Source organism: Lipotes vexillifer, unplaced genomic scaffold, assembly GCF_000442215.2.
Source record: "Lipotes vexillifer unplaced genomic scaffold, Lipotes_vexillifer_v1.1 scaffold862, whole genome shotgun sequence".
Classification (NCBI taxonomy): Eukaryota; Metazoa; Chordata; class Mammalia; order Artiodactyla; family Lipotidae; genus Lipotes; species Lipotes vexillifer.
The window spans coordinates 661,854-672,591 of record NW_006786873.1 but is presented as its reverse complement, the minus strand read 5'-3'; the positions used below and the strand labels follow the sequence as shown (position 1 = coordinate 672,591).

Below are 10,738 nucleotides of genomic sequence, written 5' to 3'. Positions count from 1 at the left end.
AGCTGAGCAAACCAAAGACACGTCATAATTAAATTTCTGAAAACTAAAGACAAAGAAAGATATTTGAGAGCAACCAGAGAAAATGTTTGTGAGATTCATGTATATTGCATATGAAGCTGTCTTTTTCTTACCCTTACGTTTGTATAGTATTCCACTGTATGAAAACACCACAATTGTATGACCCAGTCTATTACTGAGGGACATATGATTTGTTTCTGGGTTTTTTTTTTTTTTTTTTTTTGGTTTTTAAAAAGCGGAGGTGGGAAAAAAAAAAACTGGAAGTGGGAGAAATGTAAAAGCAAAAATTAACAACAGCTGGTGAATTCAAGGCCAATGCCCCCACTGTCCATAAACACAGACACCCTAAACAACTCTCCTGTGTGTGAAGGGGGGCGGGGCCTCTGTGCCCTCATACTCTGGGGTTTCTGCCCCATCCCTGAGGTCCCTGTGCTTACAATGTGGATTGTGCCCCCACACTATCTTCACCCTTGCTCCCAACCCACTGAGGGTGGGACGCTGGGCCACACCCCACCCCGTGGTCACAGCCTCTTTCCTGGGTCTCCCCTCTGCTCCTCACCCTCCCTCCCCAACTTCTCGCCCTCCAAGTCAGTGGCCTCCCCATCCCCACTGGGCTCCCGGAGGCTGACAGCCAGCACCAGGGCCTGTAGAAGACCAAAGAGGCAGGCAAAGTGCAGGGGGTGAGCGGTAAGTAGGCTCAGCACGGCATGGAGCCCATGCAGGGCAGCCAGGAAGGACAGTAGCCCATGCAGCCAGAGGCCCAGCGGTCCACGCAGGCCCAGTGCGTCCAAGGCTGCCCGCAAGGGCCTTGAGCACAGCCCTAGCAGGGCTGAGGCCAGGAGCTCCAGCAGGTGCAGGGTCAGGTTGGTGGAGATCTGCAGACACTCCTCTGGGTCCCCCAGGTACTGGTAGGGAGCCCCTGCTCCCCCACCTGTTTCCCCCCGCAGCCAGCCCAGCAGCTTCTGATGCTGGCCAGGCTTCTCCGCTGGGGCTTCAGGCCCAGGGGGGCTCAGTCCCTCTTCAGGGGACACACCAGGCTTCCTGGTGCCACCTGAGTCCACAGGATCCCATCCTAGTTTGGGAATGGTCTCTCCAGCCTCCAATCTCCCAGACTCTTGAGTGCTAGAGACAGTCTCGTCCCACTTGAGAGAATCCATTCTTTTGCACCCCAGTTGCTCAACTTGGGACTCCCTGCTTGGTTCTGGAGCAGCCCCAGAGCTCCTCTGTGCACCTGAGTCCTTGGTCTTGGGAGGCCCCAGATCTCCCATGGTTTCTGGGGCACTGTCCCAGTCACTCCCTGAATTCTCAGAGGAGCTGTCCATCCGTCTGGGTTCTGGGGCGGGCAGGTCAGGCCTCGTTGATTTCCAGCGGCCCCAGGGGCGAGGTAGCCAGCCACCAAGCTGTCGCAGGAACATGGTTGGGGTGTGTAATGAGCCCCCAAATTCTGGGGCTGCTTCCTGGCACTGCTTAGACTCTCAGGTTTGGGGGCTGAGGGTTTCCTCAGAAGCCACAGTCTGTTCAGGCTCAGAAGAACAGGTATCTCCTGGTGAGTCCTACTCTGAATTCAGAAGTGGCTCCCCACTTCCCTGGATGGTCATGCAGCCTCAAGTGTGTCAAGCGGCTTGTTTCCTTTACAGTTTTGAGGTAAAGGAAGGCACATCCAAGTTCATTCACCACCACCACCCAGCACACAAGATTCCAAAAGTCTCAGGATCTGACAAAGCCTGGGTCACCCCCACAGTGTCCTCCCTGTTTTCCAGGTTTCTTTCCCAGCAGGCAGCACCCCAAGTTTCACTCACCAAGCCTACGCCCCAAGGTGCCCCAGAAACTGGGGAGGAGGTTCTCCATCCAAGAAGGAAGGAAGGAAGGAAGGTGGCCCTGGGTCCTAGGTGCTCCGGAGCGGGAGAGTCCTGAACTGCTGCCCTAAGGCAGCTCAGGAAGAAGTCTCCTGTTAGGTGAGTGAGGGAAGAGGTATCCGGCAAACTCCAGCCAGCAACCTTCGTCCCTTGATTCAGAGGGCTATGAACCCTATAAAGTGGCCCCACCGGCCCCTGAGCACGCAGCTGAGACTCGGTCTCCGCGAGGTCAGGCCGGAGATGTCCTCGGAGATCCCGGTTGCGAGGCAAAGCGAGGGCCTGCCTGGAGAGCCAGGCGTCCAGGCGCTGCAGCCCCTCCCGGGCCCAGCGTCCGGGCCGCGGCCTCGCGGATCCGCCCGGAGCCGCAAAGCCCGGAAGCAGCTGCACCGGGACTAGAGGGACAGGCGGAGGCGGAGCCCGCAGCTCGCGGGGCGGACCCTGCCTATCCACCACCGCCCCGCGCCCGCGCTGCTTCTACGCGCCATCAGTGCGCACCTGGCTGTACCGCGGGGCGCAGAGTCAAGATAACGGGGACCCAACGCCTGAATGTAAACCCAGCTTTCCCTTTTCGTCTAGAGCCCCCGTGACGCCAGTGTTCCCTTAAACTCGCCGGCCCCCTTTAGTCCCCTTTTCTTGTTCATGACCTCATGAAAGGATTTTCCGGAAAAGAAAGCTGAGAGGAGGCTTGGGACTTGAGTAGCCCTTCCTTGCTCCTCCATGCACGTATTTTACCTCTTGGATTTGACGACAGTGAGCGCTTCATATGCCTGGCACCTAGTATGAGCAGCACAAGGGAGGAGCGGGAGAGGAAATGTGGGAAGGACAAGTGTAGACAAATAGGATGTGCTTCCTGCCCTCAGGAATTTTCAGGTATCAAAATGAAGAACCTTGGCTTAAAGTGTATATTTGGGAGGCCAGAGTTCTGGTCCCAGTTTCAGCTAATAGCCTACAGGATGCATAATCTTAGGCCCTCCTATCACACTGGCCTCTTCCTGCAAGACCCTACCCACTCTCATCACCTCTGAGCCTTCCCTGACCTCCTCTATCACCATGCATTTTATTTGATCACATCCTGTCTCCTCCAGCTGTGAGCAACCTGACGACTGGGAAAGTCTCTTACTCCCTATTCTTAGCACATAGTATGTGAACTTTGTGAAATCAGTGATTGAATTGAGTGGGCAAGGGATGGAGTGGGCAGGGGATGCCTTCTGAGGGAAGTTAGACTTGCACAGAGATGGGCAATTCCTGGTTCAGGGATTGAAAAAATAGGTGGGGCACTCTGGGCAGTGGCTGGGACTAGAAGCGAACCAGACTGGCAGGGAGGTGACCCTATCATACCACCTAGCAGAGCTGCTGCCTCTTCTGGCTCAGGTAGAATTTCATGTGGCCCCCAGCCTGTTTGGCTTCCCTGCAACAGCTTCCAGAAAAGTGAATAAAACACCAAAGAGGCGAAAAAGCTTCATTTATTTCTCAACTCTCAGCCTGTTTTCTCCCAAAGGCAGAGTCCACCGATCAAAACCTGAAGGTCTGGAACCTGGGCAGGCCCCAGGAAGTAGAAGCCCAAGTGCCTAGGTCAGGGGCCCAAGTTCAGACTTCAGCAGCAGACCAGGGTCAGAACTTGCCAAGGTCAGAACTCAAGGTTCATGTATGTCCTCAGATCCCGCTCCCAAGCCCTATCCTTCTCCTCCTGCCTTCTCTCCTCCTTCCGGTTCAGTGTGGTCACCCTAGGGGCTCTCTCCCTCCCAGCCACTGCCCGTGTATCCCGAGCTGGGAAATGTGTAACTCGGGGTTGGGGTGCTGATCTGTAGCCTAATCCTTCCTGGTCCCTCTTGAGGACAGTGGGGATGGGACTGGCACGGCCCTCGCCCCGGGGTCCCAGTCCCATTCCAGGCTCCCAGCCCCCCCTCAGCAGCAGCCTGAAGCCTGGGCTGGAGGTAGGCACCCCAAGGGGCAGGTTGCGGGGCCGGAGATCCTGGGACAATGACAGCAGGTGAGCAGTGGAGGTACGGTGGTTAGAGTCTTGGAAGTGGGCATCACAAGCCTCACAGTACTGGGGGGAGGGGGATCGGGACCTGCAGAGAAAAGAAAGAAAGGGTTAAGGGAAGCGCAAGGGTTTAGGCCTCAGAGGTGGGTGGCAGGGTGGGACAGGGTCCTTCCAGTATTTCTGCTGAGGAACAAATTGCCTTCCTCCCCACTTAGCAACGAGGGACCCAAAGGGGAACAGCTGGGAGAAGAGAAGGTTAAAAGGCCTCACAAGGCTCTTGGGTGAGGGAGGATTAATAATAATTACTAAAGCTAATGTTTGTATAGTGCTTACTATGCTACAAGTACTATTCTAGCACTTTACATATATTAACCCATTTACTACTAACAACCCTTTGAGAAAGGTGCTCTTATTGCCCCATTTCTTAGATGAGGAAACTGATGCACATAGACATTAGGTTGCTTGCCCAAGTAAGTAGTCAGGATTTAAACCCAGGGAGTGGGTAAACACGGGAATATAGCAAGCATTTTTATAATGACTTTAAATGGGCTGTAACCTTTAAAAATTGTGAATCACTAATATTGTATAGCTGTAATTTATATAGTATTATACGTGAACTATGCTTCAACAAAAAAATAAAATACAAAATTAAAAACTAAAAAGTAAATAAATATATAAATTTTTTAAATACAAAAAAATAAACCCAGGGAGCTCATGTCTGTAACCAGACTGCCTTACTAGCCTACACTAGAGGACAGGGAAGAGAACCAACCCTCCAGCTCTGTTCTGGGGCCTCTAGTGTGGAGTAGCTAGGAAGGAAAGAACACAACGGAAGATAAGGCTTCCTCTCACCAGTTCTCTGGACTCCTCGTCTCTCTGGGGCTCTCTCTGACCATGCGGGCCACCTCAGGGAAGCCCGCTTCTTCTGCCAGCTGAGCAGCATCCCTGCCACCCAGCTCGCAGACCCCCACCCAGGCAGCCCCACGGCCCAGGAGATAGCGCACAGCTGCCCCCTGGCCTGCTCGGGCCGCACACATCAGGGGGGTCCACCAGAAAGCATCTCGAGCGTTAATATTCCCCCCAGCTCCCCCTTCCTCATGGGGATCCAACAGTCTTTTTAGTTTTGCCACATCCCCCTCCTGGGCTGCCCTCAGTATCCGGTGGGTCATCTTGTCCTCTGCCCCAAGGGATCTCCTTTGTCCATGTCCTCCTGATACTCCTGCTGCAGCTTCCTTCATCATTCTTCTTCTCTTCCTCTTTCTCTTACTGGCAGACTCAGGCTGAGCCCTCTGGGGTTCACGAGTGCTGCTCTCATCCCCAGTCAAGGCTTCGTAGAAAGCCCGGGCTGCAGCCCCATCCAGGGTGGGCTTCCGCTCTTCAGGCTGTGACTGCAACTGCCCATCTTTCCAGAGATCACTGGGGTCGGTGGCTCGGGTAAAGTTAATGAGGGTGGCCGCGGACATGGCTTTTGGAAGATCTGGGAAAATGAGACTAGGCAGGGGGAGGATGAGACGAGGAAGCCAAGCCCCTGGTGGTCCTGCAGTGACCAGAGTCACCTCCAGACACCTGCTGGGAGAAGGAAAAGTATCCTTAGCGTCAAAAATCCCCTCCTAACCCAAAAGTGACTCCACAACCTAGGACCCTGCAGGGCCTGAGGACCATAAATCATATGGAAAAACAGGAAATCCTACAGTAACAGACCATGCCCCTTAGTAAAGGTTAACAAAGAAGTCTCCATAAGACAGCTGCCCAGAGGTCCTGCGCTCCGCCCCCACTCCCACCCTCATCAACAATAAATAATAGCTTCTCTGAGGCTACTTTACCACCGCGTAAGACATACCGTTAAGAAAAACAATCAACCTGGCTCTTTAAATCTTCCTCGATCCTATTTCGGGTAACGTCTTCTCAAACAAAAACAGACTTGACACTTCTCCGGAAGCCGGAAGCAGATTTAAGGGAGAGGTTCCCGTCTGTGTTGTTTTGTAGCTTCCGTACTGCAAAATGGCACTACTCTAAGCAAAGGAATCGACAGAGTCACACGATACAAAGACGCATGCGTGGCTTGAGGGGGACAATTACTCGAGGGCGCAGGCGCGCGCAAGCGCCGGGGCTGTTTCCCGCCTTGGAATCGTTCCAATAGCATACCGCAAAGCAGCACGTGCCCAAGTAGCGCGAGGACAGAGAAGGATCCGTCGGTTGGTGTACTGCTTTTACATAACGCCCCCACAATACCCTTCGCCTCCCTCAAGGTGGCCCCCGCTCGGAGCTCATTTTCTGTCCCTGGGAAACCATTCTCGGGGTTAAGAAAGGCCCTGAGGTGGAGAATGCCCAGAAACCGTGAAAAGAAATAACGTCTCACAGCCCCTCACCATTACTCTGACCAGGGTTCGAAGGTCACACTTGGCGCCTGCAGCAGCCCGGTTCAAGCTCTAAGAGGAAATGCAGAAGTACAAGGGAACAAGCAGCAGAATGGCTGGCGCCACCTCAGGTTAGCGCACGGGGCCGTCCTGGTTCTGTCGCCGTTCAGTTCAGCCCAGTACACCCTACCCAGGTCCGTCAGCACGGAACCCGGCCTCACCTCCCGCCTCCGGAGCCCAAACCCCGGGGTGAAGCATGGGCCCCTTCGGGGGTCTCCTTGGCGGGCTGACTCGGGAAAGGAGCCCGACAGGCGATAAGGACCAGGCTGGCTGGAGCGGATGAGGTCAATGCCCTGGGAAGCGTAGCCGCACCGGGGCCTGAGGCTCGCTGTGTGAGGAGAGTGACAGGAAACGACACGAGCAGCCCTGTTCCTCTCCCCGCCCTCCTCGACCCCACGGTTCCGAGAATCACACGACTATATTTCCCAGGCTCCCTGGCCCAGAACGCGATACTGACTTTCCGCTTCCGGTTGAGCCTAGCAGCCCCTTGCTGCGCCCCGCCCCCGAGCGTCTCCCTCAGGGGCCTTGCGACACCAGGGTCGTGCGCGGGTCATCCTGGGATTCGTAGTTCAGCTTTCCCTAGTTTCGCCAGTTTCTCCCTACCGGGGACTCCATTTCCCGGCGTCCATCGCGGCTCCCGACGCTAAGCACTTGCGCGTTGCCCTCTTCCCCACCCTCCCCAATTTCCACTCCCCGCCCCCCCACCCCACTTCGCCTACCGCGGTCTTGTCCGCGACCTGCGTTGCAGCGGTCCTCGCGGTTCCTTGGAAGCAGAAACTCCCCTTTCCCCCCCCCGTCCCCCGGTCCCAGTCCCCGTCCAGTCGGTGAGTCTGGGGTCGTCCCCGCGCCGTGTCCCCTGTCCCTGGGCGCGGCACATGGGGTCTCCCCGCCTTGATATGGGGGTGGGGAAGGAAGTGACCTGGTCCGGCACCGAAGGAGGGAGAGGTGGCCAAAAGGATGGAGGCGGGATGTGGGGACTCCCATGAAAGGGACCTGAGGGCCACCCCCAGGCCATGAGAAAAGGAGGGGCTTGGTTCTTGCTTGGAAAGGATAAACTTCGGAACCCTTGGGAATGGGGCCGGGAACACGCGGAGACCTGCGCGGGTAGGGAGCCTGAGCCGCGGGCCCTGCCGGAGTTGACACGGAAGAGAGAGGGGCCTGGCCTTCGGGAGCGTCAGGGATGTGGGTAGGACTGGTGGTCAAGACCTGTCGGTTTCTCACAAGTGGTGGGATCCCAAAGAATTTATTTAGTCTCAGAGAAAAGGGGCCGAGATGTGAATAAGAGGAGCTAGAGAGATGTGCTCCAGGTTCGGATCCTTTAAGAAAGGGTTGCCCCAAATTCTTGCATGGTTGGAGGGCAAAGTGTGGAAGGAGGGAGGATATCAGAGGCAGGGAGGGAGAGCTTACCCTTACACTCCTCTTTCTTTAGCTGACGTGAAGATGAGCAGCTCAGAGGAGGTGTCCTGGATTTCCTGGTTCTGTGGGCTTCGTGGCAATGAATTCTTCTGTGAAGTGAGTTCTTTTCAAACCCCCTACCCATCTCCAAATATAATCTGGTTATATAAAACATTCTCCCATATATTCAGCTTCCATACACTTTTTTAACAGGCTTACAAAAAAACTCTTTCTCCTCAAAGAAGAGTCCCCTTAGTAACTCCCTCACTAACTTGTGGTGAAGGGGCGAGACTGGGGCCCCAAGTCAGCCCTGACATTCTCCAGCAGTATAACGTTGGACATGTCAACCTGTGTATTTTCTTTTCTATTACCACAGTGGTACTGGTAGTACCTATTTTTTGTGGCTGTTAGGGTTAAAATAGTTCCTACTAAAATGTTTTGTAACGTGCAAAGCTGTGTGTTAACATAAGGGATTGTAACTGCCTTCAGAATCCAAGCTGTTGAGCCTCCACCTTCCTCAGAGAACCAGCTGGCCCTAAGGAGAGGCCAAAACTGAGATGGGACGCAGGAATAGGAACAAGGATCATGAAAGGAATGTCTCTCTAAGACGGGGCTTGCTGTACCTGTTTATCCTTGGAAAAGAAAATCCGAAGCTTTTATGGGTGGGCAGTACACGTGAGCTGGGGAGAGAGACTCAAGTACTTCTGCTGAGTTGGGAGTGCGGAACAAAGGGAACAGAAGCAGTTGTGTTGAGGATAAGGCACCAGTTGGAGCAACTTGCCCAGGTCAAAGCTGAGGATTCTGCTATGGGTTTCCTTTTGAATTCATGTCCTGACAGGTGGATGAAGATTATATCCAGGACAAATTCAATCTCACTGGACTCAATGAGCAGGTGCCTCACTATCGACAAGCTTTAGACATGATCTTGGACCTGGAGCCTGGTGAGACACCCTCAGGGTTGTTTTGTGTGTGTATGCTTTTTTTCCTTTTCAAATCCTGTTTATCTGCTTCTTGAATTTCTGAATTTCCTTTTGGTTCTCTGACCCCCTTAACCCAGAGTCCTCTACTTCATTTTGATTCCCTACCTCACTCTTGCTTAGTTTTGTGACTTACACCGCTCGTTCCCATACTCTGATCCTGTTAACTTAGCACTATTCCATAATGCCCGTTTTTCCATGAGTCTTATTTTCTGCTGCTTTTCCCTGCCTTGCACCTTCCAGGCTAGAGTTTTGTCTTCTGTGGAGACATCTTTGCGTTTATGTATCGAGGGAGAGAAGGGAGCAGAGGCTGAGAGGGATGGAAAGAAGGCAGAGCTGCCTTGGGTTGGTGGAAGGGTCAGAGGCCCAGGTTTCTGGGTCAAATGCCCAGGCCGTGGGTGGGATGAGGCTCAGAGTTGGGTGCTGGGCTAACTGAGTAGCCAGCAGCCCCTGGGGGTGGGCAGGGCACCTAAAATAGCTGTAAGACAAGTGGTTGCATTTGGTTGGGGCCATGTTTCAGATGAGGAGCTGGAAGACAACCCCAACCAGAGTGACCTGATTGAGCAGGCAGCTGAAATGCTCTATGGATTGATCCACGCCCGCTATATCCTCACCAACCGTGGCATCGCCCAGATGGTGAGGCCTCTCTACTCCCACTTGGCTCCTTCGCAGGCAACAAGGGAAACAGTTTCCTGCAGCAAGAAGTCACTTGTTTCAACCTTGTCAAGGAATCTAGCTTAGAAGAGGGAAATAAACCCCAGAACCTAGGCTTAGGGATTAAAACCTGATTGAGGGTGTGCTAAAGGGGGTGTTTTCAGGGAGGGAGATGTGACCTTGGGCAGGAAGTTGTAGACCGCCTCTTCCTCAGAGAATAAGCAGCGAATGGCTCTGGTGGTCTGCAGCCTGCCTAACTGGAGGAAGGGAAGCAGAGGAGTCTTGAGGGCCCATCTGAGCCAGAAAAGGGGCCTCTGGACAGCGAGAGACAGGAGGAGTTGGGGACAGAGTGATGTGGGTTGGGCTGAGGAGGGGGTTGCCTCTTCTCTTCATACCTATCCAGCAACCCCTTCCATTTTATTCACTGCAGTTGGAAAAGTACCAGCAGGGAGACTTTGGCTACTGTCCCCGTGTGTACTGTGAGAACCAGCCAATGCTTCCCATCGGTGAGTGTTGGAAAAGGGAAAGAAGGGCCACATAAAATGGCAGGTCCACTGGGAAGGAGTTGGGGCTCAGCAAGTTGGGGCCTGAGTCCAGGAGGGAGGTTGGGCAGGCTTGGGTTACCTGGCCTGCTGAGTCTGGCTGTCTCCCAGGCCTTTCGGACATCCCAGGTGAGGCCATGGTGAAGCTCTACTGCCCCAAGTGCATGGACGTGTACACACCCAAGTCATCGAGGCACCACCACACGGATGGCGCCTACTTCGGCACCGGTTTCCCTCACATGCTCTTCATGGTGCACCCCGAGTACCGGCCCAAGAGGCCCGCCAACCAGTTTGTGCCCAGGTGGGGAGCAGGGACAGAGTCACCAAGGGTCAAAGGAAAGGGCCGGGATCCCCCAGAAAGAAGGGAGGACAAGGACAGGGCATGGTCCGTTCTTGACACCTGCTTCTCCCAAAGCCAGGGCTTTTCCCTGGTGAGTGACCTTGGGAAAGTTGTGTGATCATCTATGCCTCAGTTCCGTTATCCATGAAGTGGGGATAGTGACATGCCTGACAGTGTGTTTTTAAATGTATGAATCGCTTAAAGTAATGTTTGTCACTTGAAGCAACATTTAAACAGTAGCTATCCTTGTTGCCATCTTGGGTGTTCAACCTTCTTCCAGGAAGTCCTCAGAGCCACGGTTCAAGTGTGGTTTATCTTCCTGGAGTATCATTTTTACTCTTGTGTAGAGAAGGAAAGTTCAGCTTTATATTGAAACAATTACTGATGTGTGTGCTTGTGCGTGTGTACACATGTGTACGTCCTAGAATTTGAGTTTTAATGGATATTTAAAATAAATTTCCACATGTTCTTGAGAGAAGAAGTTTGGGAACCACTGCCCTTCAGTACTGAGCAGGCCCATGAAGGAGCCGGGGTGGGGAGGCAGGAAAGCTCGGC

The 10,738-nt window shown here is 53.8% G+C and overlaps 3 protein-coding genes across 5 annotated transcripts in view; 1 reads left to right on the top strand and 2 right to left on the bottom strand.

The window, feature by feature from the left end:
- Positions 1 to 244: 244 nt before the first annotated feature.
- On the bottom strand, positions 245 to 1,676 carry CUNH6orf47 (chromosome unknown C6orf47 homolog). Its single transcript, XM_007459565.1, has one exon. It carries the CDS (start codon positions 1,431 to 1,433, stop codon positions 540 to 542), a length of 894 nt encoding a protein of 297 aa, XP_007459627.1. The 5' UTR covers positions 1,434 to 1,676; the 3' UTR covers positions 245 to 539.
- Positions 1,677 to 3,319: 1,643 nt separating this feature from the next.
- On the bottom strand, positions 3,320 to 6,652 carry GPANK1 (G-patch domain and ankyrin repeats 1). Of its 2 annotated transcripts, none has more exons than XM_007459564.1 (4): positions 6,437 to 6,626; positions 5,699 to 5,919; positions 4,711 to 5,427; positions 3,320 to 3,946 (listed from the first exon to the last, which is right to left on the bottom strand). In XM_007459564.1, the coding sequence occupies exons 3-4, from the start codon at positions 5,319 to 5,321 to the stop codon at positions 3,502 to 3,504; spliced, it is 1,056 nt and encodes a 351-aa protein (XP_007459626.1). In that variant the 5' UTR covers positions 5,322 to 5,427; positions 5,699 to 5,919; positions 6,437 to 6,626; the 3' UTR covers positions 3,320 to 3,501. The 2 variants fall into 2 exon arrangements, with proteins under 2 accessions (XP_007459626.1, XP_007459625.1); XM_007459563.1 differs by having other exon boundaries at positions 3,327 to 3,946; positions 4,711 to 5,424; positions 6,437 to 6,652.
- Positions 6,653 to 6,761: 109 nt separating this feature from the next.
- Positions 6,762 to 10,738, top strand: part of CSNK2B (casein kinase 2 beta) — a 4,491-nt gene continuing 514 nt past the window's right edge. The window contains exons 1-6 of one of the 2 annotated variants that reach the window (XM_007459561.1): positions 6,762 to 7,099; positions 7,705 to 7,787; positions 8,509 to 8,611; positions 9,168 to 9,283; positions 9,732 to 9,807; positions 9,955 to 10,144. In XM_007459561.1, the coding sequence (XP_007459623.1) occupies positions 7,716 to 7,787; positions 8,509 to 8,611; positions 9,168 to 9,283; positions 9,732 to 9,807; positions 9,955 to 10,144 (557 nt within the window). In that variant the 5' untranslated portion in view covers positions 6,762 to 7,099; positions 7,705 to 7,715. Of the gene's footprint in view, positions 7,100 to 7,288; positions 7,380 to 7,704; positions 7,788 to 8,508; positions 8,612 to 9,167; positions 9,284 to 9,731; positions 9,808 to 9,954; positions 10,145 to 10,738 lie in introns of those variants that run through there. The other variant, XM_007459560.1, reaches the window with a different exon arrangement.